The sequence below is a fragment of the Nicotiana sylvestris genome, chromosome 10, assembly GCF_000393655.2.
Source record: "Nicotiana sylvestris chromosome 10, ASM39365v2, whole genome shotgun sequence".
NCBI classification, from domain to species: domain Eukaryota; kingdom Viridiplantae; phylum Streptophyta; class Magnoliopsida; order Solanales; family Solanaceae; genus Nicotiana; species Nicotiana sylvestris.
In genome coordinates, this window is record NC_091066.1 from 61957116 (window position 1) to 61983217 (window position 26102).

Genomic DNA, 26102 nt, shown 5'->3' on the forward strand with positions numbered 1-26102 from the left:
TGGATGACCAATGAAGGTAAGTATGATGTAATTTAAAGTTACATATACAACATACTTTTACTTTCTATATAATAAGTACTTTAACTTTATCTCTTAATTTTACTCTCATAAAACCAGAATACTAGGATATTGGAGATACCAATTATGAATGTGAATATTGTGGGGCATATTTCTGGTTTGAGGAAAGAGTTGACAAGAAGTATAAAATTTAAAAACCAGTTTTCACTTTGTGTTGTGGTCGTGGAAAAATCAAGCTACCAAATCCAAAGGAGCCTCTTTCGATTTTGAAGAATTTATTGTTTGGATCAGGTTAATAGAGAAATTTATTTCATTAAAATAACGACACTATACTTTTTGCATATATATATATATATATATATATATATATATATATATATATATATATAACCTAACCTAATTTCATGAAGGTGCAAAAAGCAAACATTTCAGAGAGAACATTCAAACATATAACTCTATATTTGCATTCACATCAATGGAAGGAAAGGTGGATTTCTCTATCAACAAAATAAAGGGACTTAAAACATTCAGATTGTCTGGGCAAAATTATCATCAGATTGGAGCTTATTGCCTCCGGAGGGATCTTCTCCAAAATTTGCACAATTGTATATCTATGATATAGAAAATGAGGTGGAAAATAGAATTCATGCTATCAGGTGAGCATAGACAATTGCTTACTCAAAATATTTTAAAATTATATTTTTTATAAGACATAAATTGTTAGTTGAATTCAATATTTTTCTTTACAGCCATGGTGAAATGAACAATCAACTTCATGCTGAAATTGTGAATAAGTTGAAGCAAATGCTTGATGACAACAATGTTCTTGCAAAGTCATTTAAAATGGTAAGAGATCAATTTCAAACAGATGGGACCTCAAATGTTAGACTTAGATTGATTGGGAAAAGAGGCTCTGATGGAAGAAGATACAATTTACCAACAGTGTCAGAGGTAGTTTCTTTGATTGTTGGAGATTTTGAACAAACAAGGTCTGACAAAGATATCATAGTTGAAAGCCAATCTGGACAACTACAAAGGATAAATGAATTAAATGCAGCATACTTAGGTTTGCAATATCCATTACTATTTCCGTATGGTGAAGATGGATACCAAGAAGATATTCCTTTAAATGATATTGATGATTCAACAGATGGAAGGAAATATGTTAGCACACGTGAGTACTTATCATATAAAATTAAGAAAGGAAGGATGAATATCCAACAATTGTGTCAGCTAGAAGATTATTTCAGCAATTTTTGGTAGATGGTTATACAATGATGGAATCTTCTCGATTGAGGTTCATTAGGCTTCATAAAAAATAATTGAGAGCACACTTTTATAAAGGGTTACAAGATGCTGTTTTACATGGGGACATAGAACCTTCTTCTCAAGGACAAAGAGTTATACTTTCTTCCAGCTTTACGGGAGGTGCACGTTACATGTTGCAAAATTATCAAGATGCTATGGCAATTTGTCAAATGGGCGGGGTGCCCTGATCTGTTCATCACTTTTACTTGCAACCCAAAATGGCCAGAGATTACTAGATTTGTCGAGAGTAGGAGATTATCTCCAGAAGATCGTCCCGACATTTTAACAAGGGTTTTCAAAATCAAGTTGGATCACATGATAAAGGATCTACGCGACAATAAAATTTTTGGAGAAGTAAAAGCAGGTACAGTTTTTATGTTCTAAAAAATTATTATGTTTGCACATTAATTATTATATGTTAATACTAAAAATAATTAATATATAAACTTAATGATCTAATTACATCTTTATTCTTCAGTGATTTATACAGCTGAATTCCAAAAGCGAGGCTTGCCTCATGCATACATCTTGCTTTTTCTTCCGAATAAATACCCAAATGTCGGAGATATTGATGGAATAATTTCAGCAGAATTACCAGATAAAAAAGTAGATCCTTATTATTATAATGCTGTTACAAATTTCATGATGCATGGTCCTTGTGGTACTGCTAGAAAATCTTCTCCGTGCATGCAAAATGGTAGATGCACAAAGCACTTTCCAAAAAAATTTGTGTCATCAACCACAATTGATGAAGATGAGTATCCAATTTGTAGAAGAAGGGATGATGGTAGAACTGCAAAGAGAGTAGGTATTGAGTTGGATAATAGGTATGTTGTACCCCATAATAGATTTTTATTATTGAAGTATGATGCACATATTAACGTGGAGTAGTGTAATCAATCACGATCCATTAAGTACTTATTTAAGTATGTTAATAAAGGTAATGATCGTGTCATCGCAGCTTTTTCTCAAAGTGTAAATAATGAAGACTCGGGGGTCGTTGATGAAATAAATATGTATTGTGATTGCCGATATATATCACCTTGTGAAGCTGCTTGGAGAATTTTTAAATTCCCAATACACCATAGAGAACCACCTGTAGAAAGGCTATCTTTTCACCTACCAAATAATCAGACGGTGATATTTTCGGATGATGATCCAAATGATGCAATTGTCAATAGACCAACCGTTAAGGAATATGTTTTTAAACTAGTTTGAAGCTAATAAGACATTTCCTGAAGCAAAAGAATTGACTTATGCAGAATTCCCTCTAAAGTTTGTGTGGAAACAAAACCTAAAAAGATGGGGAAAAAAGAACATCTGCATTTTCTATTGGGAGAATATTCTTTGTTCCACCGGGCTCTGGCGAGCAATATTACCTTAGATTGTTGTTGAATGTCATTAAAGGTCCAAAGAGCTATGAGGATTTAAAAAAAATCAACGGTTGTGATCATGAGACATTTAGAGATGCATGTTATGCTCTGGGTTTATATGACAAGGAATACGTGGATGCTATAATGGAAGCAAATAATTGGGGAATGACATCATATCTTAGACAATTATTTGCTATGTACTTTTATCAAATTCAATGTCACGTCCAGAAAGTATTTGGCAAGCAACATGGCATTTACTATCAGAAGATATCCTTCATGACGAAAGAAGAATATTGGATCACCCAGGTACTTATTTAATGCTTACAATTTCGAATTATGATATGATACTTATGAAGTATGGCCGATTTGCTTAACTTTATAATTAATTTTCTTTTTAATTACTTCATTCACATTAATCTGATTGTTCATTTCTTTCTTCTTTTTTGTTTTTCAACTTCATACAAAATTCACTCAACAACTTAATGTTCGTTAAACAATATTTTGTTTATGTTGTCTTTTTACTATTGTGTTGTGTTTAGATCATAGAAATAATATTGGTACTAATTAATGCACTTTCCAGACATAAATACTAATAGAAAATTAATGCATTATATTTAATGCCCTAAAGCTTCGGGAAAGCCTATAATCACTCTTATGCATTTTCTACTTTAATTGAAAATATTGCAGTTAATTCTTTTGGATAGAAAAATCAATTTTTTTGATACATTACGAATAATAAAATGCATCTTCACATTATTAGTAATTTTTAAAAATAAAATGAACCACATGGTTTGGACTATATTATTACTTCAAATTCTATGTACGTTAAATGTGCTTTAAATTAATGTAAACTACTATTTTAACACTATACTTTTTCGTTAGTCTTATTATTAATTTGATGTGGCTAAACTAAATTTTACAATTTCATTGTATTTAATTATTTTATATTTAATGTTATTTCAGAAGCTGACCTAATAGATGAAGAACTGAAAAATCGCTGTTTGCAAAAGCTTGAATTTTTTTTTGAAAGGTTGTGGAAGAAGTTTTCAGAATTTTTCAACAATGCCAAGGCCTGTTTATAATACGGAAGAAGTTGACGACAGTAACAGATTAATACGAGATGAATTGCATTATAATAAACGCACTTTGGCAGAGGAACATCAACAATTAGTAAAGAATTTGACAGATGAGCAAAAGTCAGTTTATGAAAAAATAATAAGAGATGTAAATGAAGACAAAGGTGGATTTTTCTTTTTATATGGTTTTGGAGGAACAGGCAAGACTTTTATTTGGAGAACTCTATCTTCTGCCATAAGATCTAAAGGAGATATGTGTTAACTGTTGCATCTAGCGGGATTGCATCTTTGTTATTACTAGGTGGTCGAACAGCTCATTCAAGATTTATGATTCCTCTAAATGTAACTGAAGATTCAACATGTAATATCAAGCAAAGTACTCCTTTAGCAAATTTAATTATTAAGGCAAAGTTGATTATTTGGGATGAGGCACCCATGATGCATAGATATTGTTTTGAAGCTCTTGATAAAACTTTAAGAGATATTCTTAGGTTTAAAGATGCATCCAATTTACACCGATTATTTGGAGGTAAAACAGTTGTTCTTGGTGGTGACTTCAGACAAATATTACCTGTCATTCCAAAAGGTAGTAGACAAGATATTATTAATGCTTCTCTCAATTCTTCTTATTTGTAGCCTCACTGTCAACTCTTAAAGTTAACAAAGAATATGAGATTGCAATGTAATGAAATAGGGACACATCTAGATGAGTTGAAAGTTTTTTTAGATTGGATTTTGGCAATTGACGATGGTATAGTTGGTACTTCTGTTGAGGGCAATGAAAAAGTCCAAATACCAGATGATCTTTTGATAGAACAATCTATTGATCCAACATCTGCAATTATAGAAAGTACATATCCGATTTCAACAGTTATTGCAATGATATAGGATACCTCCAGCAAAGAGTCATTCTTACTCCAACTCTTGATATGGTGGAATCAATCAACGAATATATGATTTCTCTTAATCAAAGTTATGAGAGATCATATTTGAGTTCCGATACAATCTGCAGCTCTGACAATACTTATTCAGCACTGGAACATGTACACACTCCTGAATTCTTAAATACAATTAAATGTTCTGGAGTTCCAAATCATGCTCTTACTCTAAAGGTTGGTATTCCAGTAATGTTATTAAGAAATATTGATTAGTCTGCAGGATTATGTAATGGAACAAGGTTGATCATAACTAGACTTGGAAATCAAGTTATTGAAGCCAAGGTGTTAGCAGGACAGATGGCCGGACAGAAAGTGTTTATTCCAAGAATGACATTGACTCCATCTGATGCTAGAATTCCATTTAAGTTCCAGCGAAGACAATTTCCAATCATTGTTTCTTTTGCCATGACAATCAACAAAAGTCAAGAACAGTCATTGTCTCACGTGGGATTATTTTTGAAGAAACCAGTTTTTACACATGGACAACTATATGTTGTTCTTTCTCGGGTGACAAGAAGAAAGGGATTAAAAATTTTGGTTTGTGATGACGATGGGCAAATAACTACTGAAGCTACAAATATTGTATTTAAAGAAGTTTTTCGAAATTTAGTCTGACACTCGAAAGATAATCAGTATCTTTTTTGAGGTTTAAGTACTACTTTTGTTGCTGCGCTTCATTAACCAAGTGCGACAATAGTTGTTGATAAGATATTTGAAACATGTAATAGGTACGCTTTACTTTTCTGTTCTTTTTTTATATATATATCTTTCTCTATTTCTCTATTCTATATATAAATTAATATTTCATAAAATGTTGCAAATACAGATCTATCAGGATTTTCCATAACATGGATTAACGGGACTACTTACATCGCATTTGTGAAGAAGCACAGAATATCATGTACGAATTTTTTCTTTTTTCCTTTCCTGTTTAGTTATGTTAATTGCAACAGATTATAAGCTGGATTTTATAATATTCTATTCGGAACAACTAAGTAAATGCAATTTGTTTTCGTTTTCTTATTTTCTGCATTTTTTAGTTTTGTAATGTTGATTTGAAAGAGGGGATTGACACTGGAGGTTAAACTTGGCCACTGCTTCAAATTTGGAATGAGTACTGGAGATGATGCTCAATGTCAGCTTTCAAAGATTATTAGATATCTACCTTGTGTGTGTGCTTATGATATCATATCCTCATTATAAGATAGCTAGATGTTTTCCCTCTTCTGTTTCTAAAACATAATTAACATTCTAATTTTAATTCGCGCCGCCTTTTCCATTCACAAACCTTATTTTGCCAGGTGGAGTGATGTCGTTTAATGATGGTGGTCCTTCAAGGAAATCCCAAGCCCAGTTTCTCAAAGGTCCATTTCTCTATTTTCTATATTTAATTTCTGAATATTACGTTATGCGACATTGAATTGAGCGAAAAAAAGGTGTTATTCTCTGTGTCGCTACTTCGCAATTCAATACATGTGCTTTTATGTCCTTTTTAATTGTTAAAAGTAGTATATTGAAGATTAGTTGCAACAAAATGCTGTAAAAAAATGTAGATGATAGCTTGCTCTGGCATCTCATAGAGAATAAGGATGGGGAGTTATGCAGTTGCATAAGTAATTACCTGTGTATCAAATATTGTTATTTTCATATAAACGAAAGTAATTACTTGTGTTATTATGTATTTAGTTTTGGTATTTTTATTTTTGAGCTGGAAGTAGCAGCGTTTTGAACTTTTTTCGCAGCTATTTTGGAACTAGATTTAGGTGTGCTTTCATGGATATTTGCAGGTCGTTTTTCTGCTGCGTTTTGGAAGAATTTAAGCTGCATTCTTGGCTGATTTTCAGAAGTTACATGGGCTGTTTTGAGTGATGTTTTGGGGTGAGTTTTGCGGCAGATCTTATCGCCGTTTTCACTAAGTTTTGACTGCTCTTGGTCCAGATTTCTGGACTATTTTTGAGCGATTTCGGCAGCAGGTTTCAGCTGGAATTTTTCGACTGTATTTGGGTGAGAAAGTCGCGACGTTTCGGACTGTTTGCTACTGATTTTCGCAGTTTTTTGGAGTATTTGGGGGCTGTTCTAAGGTGGAGTTTACAGCTGGTTTGTGTGGGTTTAAGGTGGAAGAAGAAGGCTGTGCAAAAGAAACAATTTTTGTGTTCCTCAAACAGCTGCTGCAACGTTTTTACTACTAGAAATTGATGTTTTGGGTTATGTTTTGCTGAGGTTTTTGGCTGTATGTTTCATGGAGTTTTCATGATTTTTTCTCGCAATATCTCGAGGGATGATTCTTCTGTATAGGATATGTATATCTTGAGCTCAAAGAGTAAGCTTACGTGCAATAAGGTTTATATGTTGGGCTGCCTTTGCACTGTGTATGCTAGAGTATTTGTCAGAAGTACAATCGAGTTTACTTTGTTTCACCTATACTTATTACTTAGGGTATTGCAATATCTTCCTCGCATTGTCCCTTGCTTATTTACATCATTGTCTCTCTTTTTTTTGTTTGTATATAGAGTCTATTTTCAAGGCCAAGTGCTGATTCACATTAGGTTTTGGTTACTGATGTCATTCAATTTATCTATACAAATTACATCTTCATTTAGAGCAATAGGTCCTTTAATTAATTTCATCCACACTTTTGACTATCCTTGCGAAAAATTTCATCTTTCTTGGTAGAGTTCATCACACCAATTGCGAAGGTGAATTTTTTTACCTTTTCTTAAATGGTCAAAGTACCTCAGTCATGTTCAGGAGTAGTAAACACATTAGTCTACAAATTGCTATTTTGCAGGATACTCATTAAAGTGGGAAGATATTGTTATTTTTCAACATGTCTGAGTATAAGTCATGGAGATAGAGTTTAGGTGCCAATTGTACAAATGTTATTGAGGAGCAGGAAAGAAATGCTTTTATTATAAATTGCAACGTCAATATATGGAAAGAAAGGAAACTGACTAAATCCATTCTCGGCGAGGAAATTGAAAGTGTGGCCATCGCAGTTGTAGGTGAACCTATTATTTGATGCAGGTAACTTTTTAAGGCATTGCGAGGCAATGCTGCTGAAATTACCGGTGAACTCGGTGTATTCGGCCAAGATTACCTTTCCCCGGGCCACGAAGCTGTAGATCATTCTCAAAAATGCATTATAATATTATGGACCTTGAATCTATTACAATGACTAGAGATCTATTAGCTAGCTACGTTATTGTAAAGAATTTAAATGTCAGTTGATGTTTTTTTTTTCTGTTGGAGCTCAATGTAATGACTTTAGTTTAGAGCATCAGATTATATTTGGAGTGTTACTTTGCTTCAACAAATCAAAAAATAACTACTCTTTGTTTTTCTTTACGAGTATAAATTCGTGTTTGGAAAAATGCTCATTACTAATGAAAGTTTCTCTACAATTTATTATTATCATTATATTAGCAACTTAAACTTTGTACTTTTTATGTGTTTCCCAGCCAAATATTGATGTCAAATACATGGAGGGCAAACACATTGGGAACTTTGATAAGTTGCATGTCATCTTTGACACCAATTCTTATAATGTATCTGAAATCGGCATGGACAATACATGTGCTGACAGTACATAAGATTTATCTCAGAGCAACGCCTTCTTCGTCGTCGCGTTCAAAGCAAAACCCACAAAGAGGAGGTGCAATGACAACACTTGAGTCGATATGATGTGTGTTATTCCTGCAAATATTGAGGATTGCAACAGCCAACACGTGTGCTCGGCCAAGGTGTTTGACCTGATAAAAAATTATCGGGATTCGATGATGATTTAGTGATCGATGCCTATGAGTTCCTTACGAGAAAAGAGCAAGACATTCCTCAAATTGGATGAGATATTAAGAAGACTTTGGTTATTCAAACACTGGACATTTGATTTTTCGATTATACTCTTATTGATTAACAATATAGGCTTTAGGTAAAATGTGAGTTGTCATGAAAAATAAATGTATTGGTTTTGTAATAGCTCTTGGGAATTGGTGGTCCCTAACAACAAACTTATAGAGAGTTAGAGACACCCGATATAATTCACCTATTTGTCTTTTGGTTTAATTTTTTTAATACGGTCGATAAATTTAGTCTGCAATATATATATATATATATATATATATATATATATATATATATATATATATCTGCTCTTTTTTGTTTGAAATGATTCGCGCATCGCGCGGGTAAGTATACTAGTATGAAGAAGATGAGAAACTTGTGTGTGTGTTTGGGGAAGGGTGTTTTCTGTTTTTTCTTTTAAATATTATAAGTATTTTCTTTTATTTCTTTGAGAGGACACGTGTCACGATCTTATTGGTGTGTGATAATACACATATTTTGAAGAACTGATTGAGAAAAAAGTAGTGTGTCTTAGACACACTTTAAAAAGATTGAGTGTGTAAGATTTTTTCTGTATCAAAAGATGTGTAACAAAGATTTGATCCATAGTTTAGGAGGTAACTTACATATTTTGCCTTTATAAAATAATTAGAGAAATTTACTCGGAATACAATATTTAAAGAGCCTTACTTTTATTTAAAGGGATTTTTACGTTGTAGAGCAATTAGTAAGCAAATATTTATATAAGCAATATTACTTTTGTTTTATTTCATATATAGCAAATTCATCTACATATATAGCATATCTTAAATTTGGTACGTTACTATCAGATATTTATTTTTTAAAACTGACTCGTGATTTAAGGGATGATGTATTAGATTTTCAACCCAATTTCCAAAAATGTAGTGATTATTTCTTCACCATCACGACCACAAAATCTCACCCTTTTCGTTCTTTCTCTCATTAGGTAAGACAAAATCTCTCCCAAAATTCTATCCTATTCCCTTCATTTAGTAACTGCAAATTCCATGGCGAAGAACAAGATTATGATTGTTGATTCCATCTTTACCGCCTCTGAAATAGATAAGAAACATAAGAAGAAAAATAATTAATTGAATATAAGGTGTATATACACTTATTGTAGTGATTATTTGCTCACTGACTAATTCTTTTTGCCTTGAGGTAGTATATATAAGGTGTATATACGATATAAAATAAGTCAATATATATACAGTAAATTGACTTATTAAATCTAATATATTTTAAATATACATAATATGTGTTCATGCATTAAAAAATATATGTTAAAAGAATTATATAATATGTATATCCAAATGACATAAATACTATATACCAATAATATTATATTATATACTTCATAGTGTGTTCGTTCAAAGAATTATATAATATGTGTATACCATTAAAATACGTTGTATATGATAGAAATACATAAGAATATAATCTGGTAGTAATACCATTAATATATATATTATTCATCATGTATTTAATAATTATATAACACAATGAATTATTAAATTTACTATACTATAAGTATAAAATTAGATGTAAAATCATTTACATGATGGAGAAATGAAGTAAGGAATAATTTGAAGACAAAAATTGTATTGAAAAGAAGCAAAAAGAAAGGATTTAGGGTAAAGAAAATTTATACTAAAAATGCAAGTATTTAAAAAAGATAAGAGAAAGGGAGGGTTACTGTAATACCCCGTAAATTTGAATCAGTTGTGGATGTATTAACTGAGTGTTCATGTGATAGTTATCAATTGGTTATGATAATAAGTGCACGAGGCATATCATAAGTGATTTGGGATCCAAGGAAAGACCTAAGTCTAAGCCAAGTTGGAAAATTACATGATAGACTAAAATTCTAAATGAGCACGCACAAGACAATACTTTGGACGAGCATATCTACATTTATATAAGGTGTTATGTGATGAAAAACCTATCAAATGAAAGATCTTCGAGTTTAGTTTCTAATGCTTTAAACCGTTCGTCATTTGGACACTCCTACCAGAAGTTATGACCAAATTACCAAAAGCAGCGCAGAATTTTACACTACCGCGCCGCCCCATGCGGCGCGGCTATGTAAATTAACAGAACACCTCCAAATTTCGTTTCTAAACACATTTTTCATTACCACGCCGCCCCATGCGTCTCCCCATGCGCCGCGACTATGCAAATCTTCATTTTTTTTGTCAACCCGAACCTATTTTGATATAAAACCTTCGGGGGTTATTTTTCCCACTTCATTTGGACGAATTTTAGGGTTTTCCTCCACCATCTCAAGACCTCCAACCCCTTCCATCTTCAAGGTAAGCAATACCCATTATCTTGGTGTGAATTTCATCATTTATACACTAGTATTGATGAAATCTACACATAAAATACTTAGATCTTCAAGGGATTTCTTCAAGAACTCAAAGGAGGGTCTTGCAAGATTTCTTCTAAAAAGGTAATCCTACACCCTTAGACTTAATTGTATGGATTTATTAAGGGAATAAGAGTATGAATAAGTATTGGAACTCTTGGTATGGTGATTGGAAACCATAAGTTCCCAATTTAATTACACAACTATTATAGAGATTGAAAGATGTTTATTTAATGGAACTTACTTGGTTGGGTGTGGATGGATTGTCATATATATGATTTTGGAAGTTATAATTTGGTCAATCAAGATGGTAGGATAAATTGTTGATGAATGGTGGTAGATAGATGAACTAATATATGGTGATGAGAAGTAAAGATTTATGCCTACAAGGTGTTTGATAATATGCCTAAATGGCTTAAGTTATGGAATTTGTTACTAATATTGGGTTCCATTGGATGTTGCTATTGTAGATTGAAGGTTCTTAGTATTGTGAATCATTGTAGTATCACTAAAGGGCGAAATTGAGGTATGCGAGGCTAACTCTCTATGTTTGGGAATATTAATGATTCTCCCTACACTACGTTTCTTTTTTGACGTTACTAGTTGCCTCAGAAATATAGTTAAGCCTAGTTCCTTGAATAGTTGTAGAGCTTCTATTCTCTATCTTCATAACTTGCTCATGACTTTCATTCTGAACGTTGTGAGCTCAGTGCGTATTCAATATAGACTTGGGTTTGATGCCCCCGAGTCTTAGTATAGATTACTCGGTATGCCATATACAGTTGAAATTTCAGTATTCATAATCAGTTCAAGAACACATGTCTTAGTCTAGTCCCATTCAGTATTCCAGTATTATGTAACCCAGTATGATCCAGTATTCCAGTATCATGTAACTCAATGTGATTTAGTATTTCACTATCATGTATTGCAGTATGATTCTTTGTTTCTGATTTTAAATTCCTGAATGTTGAACACCTGTATTTGGGCCTGAGGCCGTAGTTTATATGCTTTATGCATACTTGGGCCTGAGGCCGTAGTTTATGCTTTATGCATGTTTGGGCCTGAGGCTGTAGTTTATGCTTTATGCATGTTTGGGCCTGAGGTCGTAGTTTATGCTTTATGCATGTTTGGGCCTGAGGCCGTAGTTTATGCTTTATGCATTTTGGGCCTGAGGCCGTAGTTATGTATACGTATACTTGGGCCTGAGGTCATAGCTTGTGCACATATATATTGGGCACGAGGCCGTAGCTTATTCAGATAAACAATAAACAGGTTGTTTATCATTCAAAAGAGGGAGTATTCATATCCTTACTTCCTTTGTTCAGCTCAGTTATCAGTTATCAGTTATCAGTTATCCTTTCAGTCATTAATTATCATTTCAGTTATCAATTATCAGTTCAGTTATTAGTTATCAGTCATTAGTTATCATTTCAATTTCAGTTTTAATAATTATCATTTCAGTTTCAGTTTCAATAGTTATCATTTCAGTTTCAGTTTCAGTTTCAATAGTTATCATTTCAGTAATCAGCTCAGTTTCAGTTTTAGCATTTATAATTATTTCTTTCAGTTACTTTACATACCAGTGCAATTCAAATGTACTGACGTCCCTTTTGCCCAGGGCCTGCATTTCGCGATGCAAGTAATGATTTACAGGTTGATGATTCAGAGCGCTAGGATTCTCGTACCAGCTATTTGGTGATCGCCAGTTCTTTCGAGGCATTATCATTACTTTATAGTCTTTTAGCATTTACAGATAGTTAGTGTTTTCAGTACTTCATTAGAGGCTTCATAGACCAGAGTAACAACTAGACAGAGCCGCAGGCTTTTCATATTAAGCTATTTTGGCAACAAATATGTTTCAGAACTATATTAGTATTTACGCACTTTGATTGTTTTATCATTCAAATTTTCAGTATATCAGCATGTGTTAGTTTATCTTCCGCATTTAGTATGTTATGATATCACATGTTGATTCAGCCAACCAGTTGGTTCGCTCGGTCACATGTAGTCAGGAACCAAGTGCCATGTTACGTCCAGGCCCAGGTTCGGGGCGTGACAAAGCTTGGTATCAGAGCCCTAGGTTCAAGAGTCCTAGGGAGTCTATGAAGCCGTGTCTAGTGGAGTTTCCTTTATATGTGTGTGCCAGCCACTCATATAAACGGTTAACTACCAAGACATTCAGGATTGTCTCACTTTTTTCTACTGTAGATTGTGTCATGGAGCTTAGAGCAATTGTTAACCTTCTCTTCCTATCGAATTCTAAATGTATTGGATGCCCAAGCGACAGGCAAAAAAGCCTAAGGTTCTAGAGAGGACGATTGCCCATTGGGATATAATTATGGAGTACAGGTTGGTAAATATGAATCTTGAGAGGATGTTAAAAGTGGGAGGCAATAGATAGTAGTACATATTAGAGCATAACCTTATCAGAAAGTACAAAAGCAGTCAGTATGTTTTATGGTTACTAGTTTAACTCAGTTACCAGTTATACGGTGTTTCAGTTAGCAGGTTTATGGTTATTCAGTATGCCAGTTATCAGTTATTCAGTTACCAGATCTCCAATTTTCAGTGTATCAAAATTTTTGGAGACTTGTGAGTATACAGTGATGCATATGGATGCTCAAAGAAAATGTAAGTAACAGTGATTATAGCGAAATCTTCGCATGGTTTAGGGATTAAGACCCAAGACTCACCGGATGGTGCATGAAGTGATTTATCCGATGTGTATGGCATTGTGCACGTATGTCAGACCCCATGGTGTAACAGGTTAAGAATTCAACCGCAGTAGGCATACAATTATTCACTATAGTTTTGGACAGGAAAGAGCCTAAGGGGAATATAGCTAAGAATAATATGATGTACGAAATGAGAACCAAGAGCAGGCGACATTGAATTTTAGGGAATGATTTTAAGTTGGTTAGATTTATTCCAATCAGAACTAGAAAGTACCATGTTAGTGAATTTGTATACGAAGTGGCTATTATTGTGAGATAAAAGATATGACAGTTCCCCTTCACATGATGTGACTATGTGTTTAGGCCGGAGGTTTATAGTCTGAAGTGATTTTGAAGTGTATAGAAAGTTTAGGGTTAGATATTCCAATTTTGTTTAAGACAGATGAAATTTCCCTAAGTGTGATCCATGTGCATAGTTCAAAAAAATGATAGTGTACATCAAAAGAATATTGTTAAATAATGAGGGAAGTTAGGATAAACCTTATTCCTCACTTAGTTATTCAAAGCAGAGAAAGAAGTACTAATAGTAAATAAGTTTTGAGTAAATATAGTGAATTAACAATTTCAGCAGAGCTAGTAGAGGTAAGCTTTGATTCACTTAGTCAGGTTAACTCCAGTGAGTGGATGACAGTTTGAAATATTGAACATGTGTTAGAATCCCAAGAGTTTAAGTTAAACCCGAAGTACAGTGATAGTGGAAAAAAAATCAGCTAACAGTGAGAGAGCAAGCTATAGAAGAATAGCCTTTAGGAATTATCGAAATGTGGTTTCTCCAAGATTGATAGTGTGAGCAGAATTAAATTATTAAGATTGTGTATGATAGTTGTGAATGCACTAGCTTTCCGTTATGTGAATAACTTAGTTTTTTTCCTAGCTCAAAAGTAAGTTGGAAGATGAGTCGTTATTGACGTAGAGTGCAAAGAATTGCAGAAAATAAGAAAAGTTATTTGGATACCAACAAAAGAGAAGGATCCGCAAGTATAAGACCTTTGGTCTAAGGGGTGAAGCGAAAATTTTCAGTAAATCCAGTTAGAGATTTGAAACCCGAATAATTGGCATGGGATATGAAAAAGAAAATCAGTTCGGTAATGAGGGAAAATTATATAATTACCACAAGGAATATGTCTAGAATGTGTAAGAAACACAAAGTGAGTAGAATGATCACTGAGCTTAGCTATTGATTATAAAGTGATCACAGAAAAGCTATAAAATTATGCTTATTTATGTGTTACGAGGGTAGTGCGATTGCATGAGGCACTAATATTCCGAGTAGTGATCAGAGACTTAGCTCACAACAGTACTATAAGTGTTTTCATGAAGTGCTTAAAAAGATAATCAAGTGTGGGAAGTATAGCTCATGAAAAAGGTAGACAAGAGAACTATGTTGAAAGAAGTCCATCGCTTAGCCAAGGTAAGAGTTCGACTTTTGAACACCAAAGATAGTAGAGTTATTGTCTAGAACAAGACTTGTTCCTCCTTAGTAGCCGAAGTGAAGGAGAAAGAGTTTGATTATCCCTACTTGTTATAGCTGAAAGAGGGGATTCACATGCATAACACGATGGATTTTGAACAAGGAGATGATGGTACTTTGAGGTACCAGGATAGATTGTGTGTTCCAACCATAGATGGACTTAGCGAGGGAGAAAAATGTTAAAAGCCCATAATTCCAAGTATTCTATCTACCTAGGTTTTCCAAAGATGTATCATGATCTTAAGGAGATTTATACTGGGTTGTTGTTGTTGTTGTTGTATCATGATCTTAAGGAGATTTATTGGTGGAATGACATGAAAAAGAAAGTTGCAGACTTTGTGGCCAAGTGTCTAAATTGTCAGCAAGTGAAAGTCGAGCAGCAGAAAACCAAGTGTTTATCTCAGAACACACACATCCTTTAGTGGAGATGGTAAATATGGACCTTATAGTAAGATTATCTTGCCCATTTTAAAAGCATGATTTTTATGGGCGAAGGTGTAGACTGCCAATTAGTTGGTTCGAAGTTGGCAAAGCGGAGTTGCTGGGACCAGATTTGGTTAATCAGTATATGGAGAAAGTCAAGTTGATTCAAGAGCATTTGAAAAATAGATCAGAGTCGCCAAAAGTCCTATTCGAACATGCAATATAGAGACCTAGAGTTTCAAGTTGATGATTGGGTGTTTTCTAAAAGTTTCGCCTATGAAAGGTGTTATAAGATTTGGGAAGAAAGGAAAGCTCAATCCTAGATACATCGTCCCATATAGGATCCTATGAAGGATCAGGTAAATAGCTTATGAGTTAGAATTTCCACCATAATTAGCGGTTGTACACCAGTATTTCATGTGTCATGTTATAACATTCAAGTTTCCAGTATTCAAATCTCATGTCACGACATTTGTGTTTCCAGTATTCAAATCTCATGTCACGACATTTGTGTTTCCAGTATTCAGATCTCATGATTAGAACATTCAAGTCAGTTCAGTACTCAGATACTCATGTCAGTCTAGTACTCAGATATTCATGCTAGCTTAGTACTTAAATATTTATGTGAATTCAGTGATCATGTCAGTTCAGCACTAGATTATTCGTGCCAGTTCAGTATTCATATATCCACGTTAGTTCAGAATTCATGTATCCATAATAGATAAGTGTTCATGTATATGTATCATGTTGTGCATATTATTATGCCCTATGGAGGTAGTGCTATGCTCGGTTAGCTGGTAGGTATTTTGGAGAAATGTCGAATGTATCTAACCTTCTCATTCAGGCCTTATATTACAATCTCCATGTATTCCAGTATTTAGTCAGTTTAGTAGCCATTCAGTCTAGTACCTCATTAGTTTAGTAATTGTGTATTCATTCAGTTTAGTATACACGTGTTAATGAAAGTTCATGTTCCCATCCGACCCATTTAAGGTCCGTAGTTAGCCGAAGATACAGCCAGGAAAATCATTCGAGGACGAATGATCCCAAGGGGGAGATAATGTAACAACCCATAAATTTGAATCAGTTGTGGATGCATTAACTGAGTATTCATATGATGGTTATCAATTGGTTATGATAATAAGTGTACGAGGCATATCATAAGTGATTTGAGGTCCAAGGAAATACCTAAGTCAAAGCCAAGTTAGAAAATTACATGATAGACTGAAATTCTAAATGAGCACGCACAAGACTATACTTTGGATGCGCATATCTACACTTATATAAGGTGTTATGTGATGCACAACCTATCAAATAAAATATCTTTGAGTCTAGTTTCTAATGCTTCAAACCGTTCATCATTTGGACACTCCTACCAGAAGTTATGACCAAATTACCAAAAATAGCGCAGAATTTTACACTACCGCGCCGCCCCATGCGGCGCGGTTGTGTAAATTAACAGAACACCTCCAAATTTCGTTTCTAAACACATTTTTTATTACCACGCCGCCCATGCGTCTCCCCATGCACCACGGCTGTGCAAATCTTTGTTTTTTTGTCAACCCGACCCTATTTTGATATAAAACTTTCGGAGGTTATTTTCCCCACCTCATTTGGACGAATTTTAGGGTTTTCCTCCACCCTATCAAAACCTCCAACCCCTCCCATCTTTAAGGTAAGAAATATCCATTATCTTGGTGTGAATTCAATCATTTATGCACTAGTTTTGATGAAATCTACACATAAAATACTTAGATCTTCAAGGGATTTCTTCAAGAACTCATAGGAGGGTTTTGCAAGATTTCTTCTAAAAAGGTAATCATACACCCTTAGACTTATATGTATGCATTTATTAAGGGAATAAGAGTATGAATAAGTATTTGAACTCTTGGTATGTTGATTGGAAACCATAAGTTCCCAATTTAATTACACACCTATTATAGAGATCGAAAGATGTTTATTTAATGGAACTTAGTTGGTTGGGTGTGGATGGATTGTCATATATGTGATTTTGGAAGTTATAAGTTGTTCAATCAAGATGGTAGGATAAATTGTTGATGAATGGTGGTAGATAGATGAACTAATTATATGGTGATGAGATGTAAAGATTTATGCCTACAAGGTGTTTGATAATATGCCTAAATGGCTTAAGTTATGGAATTTGTTACTAATATTGGGTTCCATTGAATGTTTCTATTGTAGATTGAAAGTTCTTAGTATTGTGGATCATTGTAGTATCACTAAAGGGCGAAATTGAGGTATGTGAGGCTAACTCTCTATGTTTGAGAATGTTAATGATTCTCCCTACACTACGTTTCTTTTATGACGTTACTAATTGCCTCAGAAATATAGTTAAGCCTAGTTCCTTGAATAGTTATAGAGCTTCTATTCTCTATCTACATAACTCGCTCATGACTTTCATTTTGAACTTTGTGAGCTCAGTGCGTATTCAATATAGACTTGGGTTTGATGCTCTCGAGTCTTAGTATAGATTACTCGGTATGCCATATACAGTTGAAATTTCAGTATTCATAATCAGTTCAAGAACACATGTCTCAGTCTAGTCCCATTCAGTATTCCAGTATTATGTAACCCAGTATGATCCAGTATTTCAGTATCATGTAACTCAATGTGATTCAGTATTTCACTATCATGTATTGTAGCATGATTCTCAGTTTCTGATTTTAAATTCCTGAATGTTGAATACCTGTATTTGGGCCTGAGGCCGTAGTTTATATGCTTTATGCATACTTGGGCCTGAGGCTGTAGTTTATGCTTAATGCATGTTTGGGCCTGAGGCCGTAGTTTATGCTTTATGCATGTTTGGGCCTGAGACCGTAGTTTATGCTTTATGCATTTTGGGCATGAGGCCGTAGTTATGTGTACGTATACTTGGGCCTGAGGCTGTAGCTTGTGCACATATATATATTGGGCCCGAGGCCGTAGCTTATTCATATAAACAGGTTGTTTATTATTCAGAAGAGGGAGTATTCATATCCTTACTTCCTTTGTTCAGCATTATCAGTTATCAATTATCATTTCGGTCATCATTATCATTTCAGTTATCAGTTATCAGTAATCAGTTATCATTTCAGTTTTAGTTTCAATAGTTATCAGTTCAGTTATCAGTTATCAGTCATCAGTTGTCATTTCAGTTTCAGTTTCAATAGTTATCATTTCAGTTATCAATTATCAATTCTCAGTTATCAGCTCAGTTTCAGTTTCAGCATTTATAATTCTTGTCATACCTCCTTTTTCACCTACACCACGCAAAGGGGCGTAGGGGGAGTTTTTCCAATTAAAGGACAATCAAAACGAGATTTTATTTAAAGATTCAGAGTCGCCACTTGGGAGATTTGTGGTGTCCCAAGTCACCGGTTGAATCCTGAATCGAGGAAAAGAATGACTCTGTTTAACAGTCTGCGCACCAGAAATCCGGATAAGGAATTCTGTTAACCCGGGAGAAGGTGTTAGACAATTCCGAGTTCCGTGGTTCTAGTACGGTCATTCTACTGTCATATTCGGCTTAATTATCTGATTTTTATACAATTATGAACCTATGTGCAAATTTTAACTGTTCACCGCTTTTGTTATTATTTATTCAAAGAATTGCAACGTCGTGAGAATGCATCTCGAATTGCGCCACATAAATGTACCCGCAATTTTCGATACGTTCCAACCTCGTTGAGATTTGGATTTGGGTCACATAAATGTGCACCCAAGTTTAGGAAGATAACTTTATTAAATACGCGCCTAAAGACTAACGCATTGTTATTTTGAGAAAAGCCGTAAAGTTCGATATGCGGCTTGTCTCAAAATCTAAGCATTTGAAATAACTGTCCGTTGAGGGCCCCGTGGTTTGTGTATTCTTGTTTGTCGAGGCTCGTCTCATTCATTATTTTATTTTTTTTAAAAAAAATTACAACGTCATGGAAATGCATCTCGAACCACATCACAATCAATGTACCCGTGATTAGCGACACATTTCGACTTCGTTGAGATTTGGATTTGGGTCACATAAATATGCACCCGAGTTTAAGAAAGTAAATTATTAAAAGTACGCGCCTAACAATGACTAACGCGTTATTACTTTGGGGAAAAAGGCCGTGAAATTCGCTAAGTGGCCGATCTCGAGTTCTAAGTAATTAATATATATACAATTGTGAGGGCCCCGCAATCGGTGAGTTTTACTAGGCGAGGCTCATCTCGTTTATTTTGAAAGGACAATCCTAAAGTGACTACATTTTTTTTTCTATTCTTTTTTATCTTTAAAAGAAAAAGAAATCCTACTCAATCAACTTAATTCACAAAGTCCGGTACAATAAGATTTATTATAATTGGGGTTCATGGGCGCATGAATTCAAATCATTCAACGGTTTTGGGCCTTTCTACAGTCCGTGTAAGGAATCAGTACAAACGCCAGCTTGGGCCCAAATGTGAGCCCAATTAAACAACGGCTGAGTGCAGGGCCCCAAGTCAAAACATTAGTTACATGAATAAAACGCGAATATTACTCCTACTCATTCTACTGTTCGTTATTTACATATAGGAAATGGCTTATATCATGCATCAAGTCCAATTGAGTTTAACATTACCTTTATTAACGTCAATCCGGGCAACCAGTACCCTTAATTTGAATTACATGTTCCTGCTTCAAAACTAGTGAGCCATTACCAATTGTTTTGAGAAATCTGTGATTACTTAACAGCAGAACAATACAATCAGAAATGCTAAAATCATAATTGACGCCTACGACTAGTGCTATCTAACAATGCTAGTCACATTTACAATCTTCTCTTCTTTTCAATTGCTGCAGTGATATCTGAATTATCAAATGGTGTGCAAGCTAAATACTCAGAACTAATAGAACCTAATCTAACAACTATAGCTTCTGATTGGTTTTAACAGTCCATTAAGCTCGTTCCTAACTTCACAGATGCCCACGTGTAGTAGTATAAACCATGTTGTTTAACGAGAAACTCATACAACTTAACTTCAGTCCAACTATTATATACTAACAGGGATCTATATCCTCAGTAGAATTTAAACACACAACTCAAAAAAAAGGTTAAATTAGAAACAAGCTTCGCTTCTTCATATAGCATTATTTCTGCACATTTTCAGCCTACAGTCATTTGAAGGATGCAATAGTGTACCTGGTATTGACAATACAAGAAGAGGAAGAAGAGGGTCAGCAACAACAGTAGTAACAAACAGAAGTTGCAACAGCAGTGCAGCAACAAATAACCAGCAACTATAAACCTCCCCAAGTATAGAGCAGAATTAAAAGGAAGAAAGTTCTAGCTATTTCAGATCCTAAACGAGGCAATGAAAGCAGTAACTATTCTTTTTCAGGTCCCCCAAGCTCTCCAAAAATCAAATCCTCCCCTTTCAGTCCTAATCCCCCTCTCTTATAGCCATCTAGACCTGCCCTCTCTTTCCAACTTAACTGCCCGACCCCTTTCCCCACTAAAAATCTGCATTTTTTCACTTAAAACCCACTAAGGAAAGCTTTTCCTTATTTTCAGCTCTCGTTCCCTCTTGTTCCCCATTACCTTATTAATTTAAGGGCATTTAATACCCCACTAACAAGTCACTAACACTAAAATATTACCCTAACTATTCCATTCCCAAATCACCCCTGAAACCCCTTAATATTACTGCCCCTAATACAATCATTCATCTGTATTAAAACCTTTTAACTCTAAAATCTGTTCAAACTAACAATGATTTAAAACTAAACCTGACTAACAGCTATAACCAATTCTCCTGACAACTAAATGACTAGGGTTGAGTTCCAATTGAAACCAATGAACTGAATTTAAATCACAACACATAACTCAACAGAATCATTAAAACTGAAACTGAAAATTGAATCAAAATGAACATGAATGCAGGATCATTGTCAGCCTATTGACAATGCCCTGAAGCTAAGTGTCCACAGATCAAGCACACACAACAACCATTTGACTAACTTATTGGTTTACAAACAAGAACGAATTAATCGACGAAAACTAATTAACCGATTGCCCACAACAATTGACAGCAATCAATCAGAAATAAATAATCAGGCAATTCAAACAATATTGACAAGAAACAGGGATTTATAATAAAACTTAACTAATCGACGAACTTATTCGAATCGATTACACAGCCTATAATTATACACAACAAAGAACAGAAACAAATTCGACCAAATAAAAAGGTCCGAGGGAGAAGAACAGAACAATCGACAAAAATTGAAAAATTAATATAACAATACTAAACAAATAAACAGACATTTAAAACATCAAAAATAGAATAAAAGAAAAAAGGAAAAATACCTTGAATGGAACGGAGAACAGACGGTCTTGAATCGACTCGAACTTGAATTTTTTTGAGGTCAAACGAACCTTAATCGAGTGTTCTCAACTGAGAACACTTCGACTAAGGTCAGTTAAACACCCAAAACCTCTTAAGCTTCGGACAGAAACCAGTTTTGGTTTTTCTAGGGTTCTTACATTTCGATTTGGGGTTCGAGTGTTTCTAGCCAGATTCGAACCAAACCAACGAGGGTTTGGTCATGAGGGAAGTCAAGGGATGACAGGGTGTGAGTTCAGGGCGGATTGGGGTAGGTCCAGGTTTTGCTCAAATCTTCAAATGAAGATTCGAGAAGTTTGAGGATGATTCGAAGCAAACGGGTACTAGATTTGGATTGGGGGTGGTTAGGAGGTTCAGGGATGTTATTTTGGTGGCCGAAGGCGTCATTGCCGCCGGGTTTCAGGCGAGGGAATGCCATGGAGGCTAGGGTTTGGGGGGAGGGGCTTCGTCTCTGAGAGACGATGATGAACATGGGTTTGGACTGGGAAGGGCTGGGTATGAGGTTTCATTTATATAGTGGGGGGTGGTTTGATCTTGGCCGTTCGATCAAGAGAGATCGAAGGTCCAGATCAGTTCACTTAACTCAAACGGTGTCATTTGGAGTAGTACTGGGGCGGTCCGGGTATTGGAGTGACGGGTCGGGGGTCGGGTTTGGTCAAAGCTTTGGGACCGTTTGATCAGCTGAGATCAACGGTCCAGATTGAAATGCCTGAAACGACGTCGTTTGGTTGAGGCTGGAGACGGGTTGGATTGGGGCGGGTATTGGGCTGACTTGGGGTGACATTGGGCCTAGATTTTTCCTTTTAAAACTGGCCCAATCCAAAAAAAATTTTACCCTTCCTATCTTGTTTCCTCTTTTCCCTTTTACTTTCTTTTTAATTCCTAAAACCAAAATTCCTAAATTAATTTGTAAAATCAAGCTTATTTAAAAAGAAATTAATTAATCCCTAACAATAATTAACACACAAAATCAAATATTGATTAAGATAAAATCACGCAATTAAACAATGAAATGACAAAGTTACCAAAATTCATATTTTTGTGATTTTCATTCTTTAAAATAGGACATGATTTAATTAATTCCAAAATGCGTAATTAAATCCTAAATGCACATGCAACACATATTTTTTTTTATTTTTCTTGTTTAAGGTAGAAACAAACATGCGCAAACAAAAAAGAAATACAAATAAATCACTAACAACACAAAACTATTTTATTTTGAATTTTTGGGAGTAGTTCTCATAGGGCAAAAATCACGTGCTCACAATTCTTTCTTTCAATTGCTTTACATACCAGTGCAATTCAAATGTATTGACGTCCCTTTTGCCCGGCGCCTGCATTTCACGATGCAGGTAATGATTTACAGGTTGATGATTCAGAGCGCTAGGATTCTCGTACCAGCTATTTGGTGATCCCCAGTTCTTTCGGGACATTATCATTACTTTATAGTCTTTCAACATTTACAGATAGTCGGTGTTTTCGGTACTTCATTAGAGGCTTCATAGACTAGAGTAACAGCTAGACAGAGTCGCAGACTTTTCATATTAAGCTATTTTGGCAACAAATATATTTCACAACTGTATTAGTATTTCCGCACTTTAATTGTTTTATCATTCAAACTTTCAGTATATCAGCATATGTAAGTTTATCTTCCGCATTTAGTATGTTATGATATCACATGTTGATTCAGTCAGCCAGTTGGTTCGCTTGGTCACATGTAGTCAGGCACCGAGTGTTGTGTTACGTCCAGACCCGGTTCGGGGCGTGACAGTTATAGAGATATTTTAGCATTGGCACAATAAAGTACACAATATTAAATGGGGGAGAGAAAGTAGTGGGAACAAATTTAAAAGATATGTGAATTCCATCACTTAGTAATCCCTATTTTAATGGGATTGGTCAAATACAGTATTTTAAAAGGCGGGGGCGTAAGACCAGGCACTTTACTTGAGACGGGGTGCGACGTAAGCCTCGAGACATGGGGCGTAAGACCCACAAATCTTTATATTTTTTAATTTATTAACTAATAAAATAATATAATATTATAACACAAAAATCTATATTAAAAAAGTACATTAAAAGTTCAAGAAAACTAAAAAGAATTTTAAAAACTCATAAAAATAAAATATCGAGCATATTTTACAAGTATAAATAATGAAATATTTTTAAATTTACTATGAAATATAAATCAACTATAACGTCTTAACATCCATACAATTAAAAATCATAATTACTTAAAAAATATTATCAAACAACATATTTTACCTCCTAAAAGTAAATACACTATAAATTTTATTAATACTGTAATTTAAAATATTACGTCTTCATAAGTAAATGCAAAATTACTTTTAAATAGCAAAGAAATAATGTATAATTAATTTTGAGAGGCACAAAACTAAAACACAAAGATATAAATTTTGGTTATCTACTTTCAAAAAGAATGTTCCAAGGATATTCACCTTCACGATGTTCTCAATTAGTAAGTATGCAATACTATGGTTCTTTTTTTTTTGAGTTATTCACAATTTTCGTCTTCCTTTAGATGAAAGAACTTTAATTATTCATTTCTTAAATAATTTTGAGAGTCAACAATACTAATTAATGAATTCGATACATGATTTGCATAGGAACTATTGGGCGAACCCCGAGCGTTTAGTGTTAGGTGTGTTTAGGTCGCGCACTCGAGCGCTTAGGGGCGTAAGCCTCATAGAACTAAGCCCCACACATAAAACCTCAAGGCATTTTGATAGTGTCCTTCCCTAGTAAGCCCCGAGGCGAGTCCCAAAAAAGTCTTTTAAAACCCTAGTCCAACATTATAGGTTTCTTCTAGAAATATAATTAATTAGTTGTCGTATTTGTTAATTGCAAACAACTACTAGAATTTCGTAAATTTTTGTTAAATGCTATCTAATTATGGTTTTTTTTGTGATAACCCAATAGGTCATCTTATGTTTTATAACCTAATTCTGCGTTTTGAAGCCTTAAAAATCTCATTTTTTAACCTTCTCGATTTGCATGCACAGTTCAGACGTGTTTCCGGAAAGTTTTCATGTTAAAAACTGATAAAAATATGAAATTCTAACTTTGAAATCAATTTGAATTGACTTTGGTCAACATTTTGAGCAAACGGACCCAGATTTGTATTTGGATTGTCCTGATGGGTCTGTATCGTGATTTGGGACTTGGGCGTATGTCCGTAATCGATTTCGGAACCCTGTAGCCCGAGTTATCGGACTTTGTAGAAATTTGAAAGTCAAAGGCTTAATGAATTTGAAATGTTTGACCAATGGTTGACTTTTGGATATCGGAGCCGTATTTTGGTTTCAGAACCCAATATAGGTCCAATACCATATTTATGATTGGTCTGTGAAATTTGGTGAGAAACGGAGTTGGTTTGACGTGATTCGGATGTCCGGTTATGAAAATAGAAGTTTTAAAATTTTCTTGAAATTTTCAATTGATTTGGTGCTCAATTCGTAGTTTTAGGTGTTATTTTGGCGATTTTATTGCGCGAGCAAGTTTGTAGGATATTTTTAGACTTGTGTGCACTTTTGGTTTAGAGCCCCCAGGGTTCGTGTGAGTTTCGAATAGGCTACTGAGTGAAAATTGGACTTAGAACATTGTTGGTATTTCCAGTTCTGGTGCAGGTCAGGCATAACATTTGCGACCTCTAAGGGTTTCACATTTGTGAGCTACTCCTCGCATTTTCAAAGAGTTGCTAGGCCACATAGAGTTCGCATTTACGAAATATTCTTCGCATTTGCGAAGTGAGTCAGCGGAAGGCAGTGATCGCAAATGCGATCATATGATCACAAAAAGTCAGGTTCACATTTGCGAAGAAAGCAAGGGTATGATGTCATGACCCAAAATCCCAACCCGGTCGTGATGACGCCTTTCGTGAGGACAAGGCCAGCCAATCAACAAAATAGTACATTTGTTTAAAATTACTTAGCAGGAATAAGTCTAAATCATGGGCAATATAATCTTAAATGCGAAATAAACGTGATAGAACAAGGAAAACCATCCCAACTCAGCCCGAAATCGGGGTGTCACAAGTCATGAGCTACTACAGAGTTTACTAATATTTTACAAAGTCTGGAATTATCATAAATAACAAAGATAAGGGAGAAAACGGGGCTGCGGACGTCAACAGCTACCTCGTTACTCCTAG

General features: G+C 34.7%; 2 protein-coding genes across 2 annotated transcripts in view; both read left to right on the forward strand.

The window, feature by feature from the left end:
* Positions 1-458: 458 nt before the first annotated feature.
* LOC104246792 (uncharacterized) lies at positions 459-7042 on the forward strand. The gene is made up of 8 exons (XM_070160542.1): positions 459-674; positions 768-1690; positions 1805-2153; positions 2288-3005; positions 3663-5441; positions 5540-5614; positions 6015-6077; positions 6501-7042. The coding sequence occupies exons 2-4, from the start codon at positions 1477-1479 to the stop codon at positions 2307-2309; spliced, it is 585 nt and encodes a 194-aa protein (XP_070016643.1). The 5' UTR covers positions 459-674; positions 768-1476; the 3' UTR covers positions 2310-3005; positions 3663-5441; positions 5540-5614; positions 6015-6077; positions 6501-7042.
* The window catches only part of LOC138879417 (uncharacterized), a 36239-nt gene continuing 13898 nt past the window's right edge, over positions 3762-26102 (forward strand). Inside the window, exons 1-4 of the mRNA XM_070159027.1 lie at positions 3762-3975; positions 4077-4361; positions 4470-4625; positions 4934-5267. Of these exons, the coding sequence (XP_070015128.1) occupies positions 3762-3975; positions 4077-4361; positions 4470-4625; positions 4934-5267 (989 nt within the window). The remainder of the gene's footprint in view (positions 3976-4076; positions 4362-4469; positions 4626-4933; positions 5268-26102) is intronic.

What these genes read in the sequence shown, in the direction of transcription:
- LOC104246792 (XM_070160542.1), top strand. Translation starts at nt 1,477, where the DNA reads ATGCTATGGCAATTTGTCAAATGGGCGGGGTGCCCTGATCTGTTCATC. An exon ending in TTTTGGAGAAGTAAAAGCAG is followed by an intron (nt 1,691 to 1,804) that starts GTACAGTTTTTA and finishes TTTATTCTTCAG; the next exon opens with TGATTTATACAGCTGAATTC. An exon ending in GGTATTGAGTTGGATAATAG is followed by an intron (nt 2,154 to 2,287) that starts GTATGTTGTACC and finishes GTGTCATCGCAG; the next exon opens with CTTTTTCTCAAAGTGTAAAT.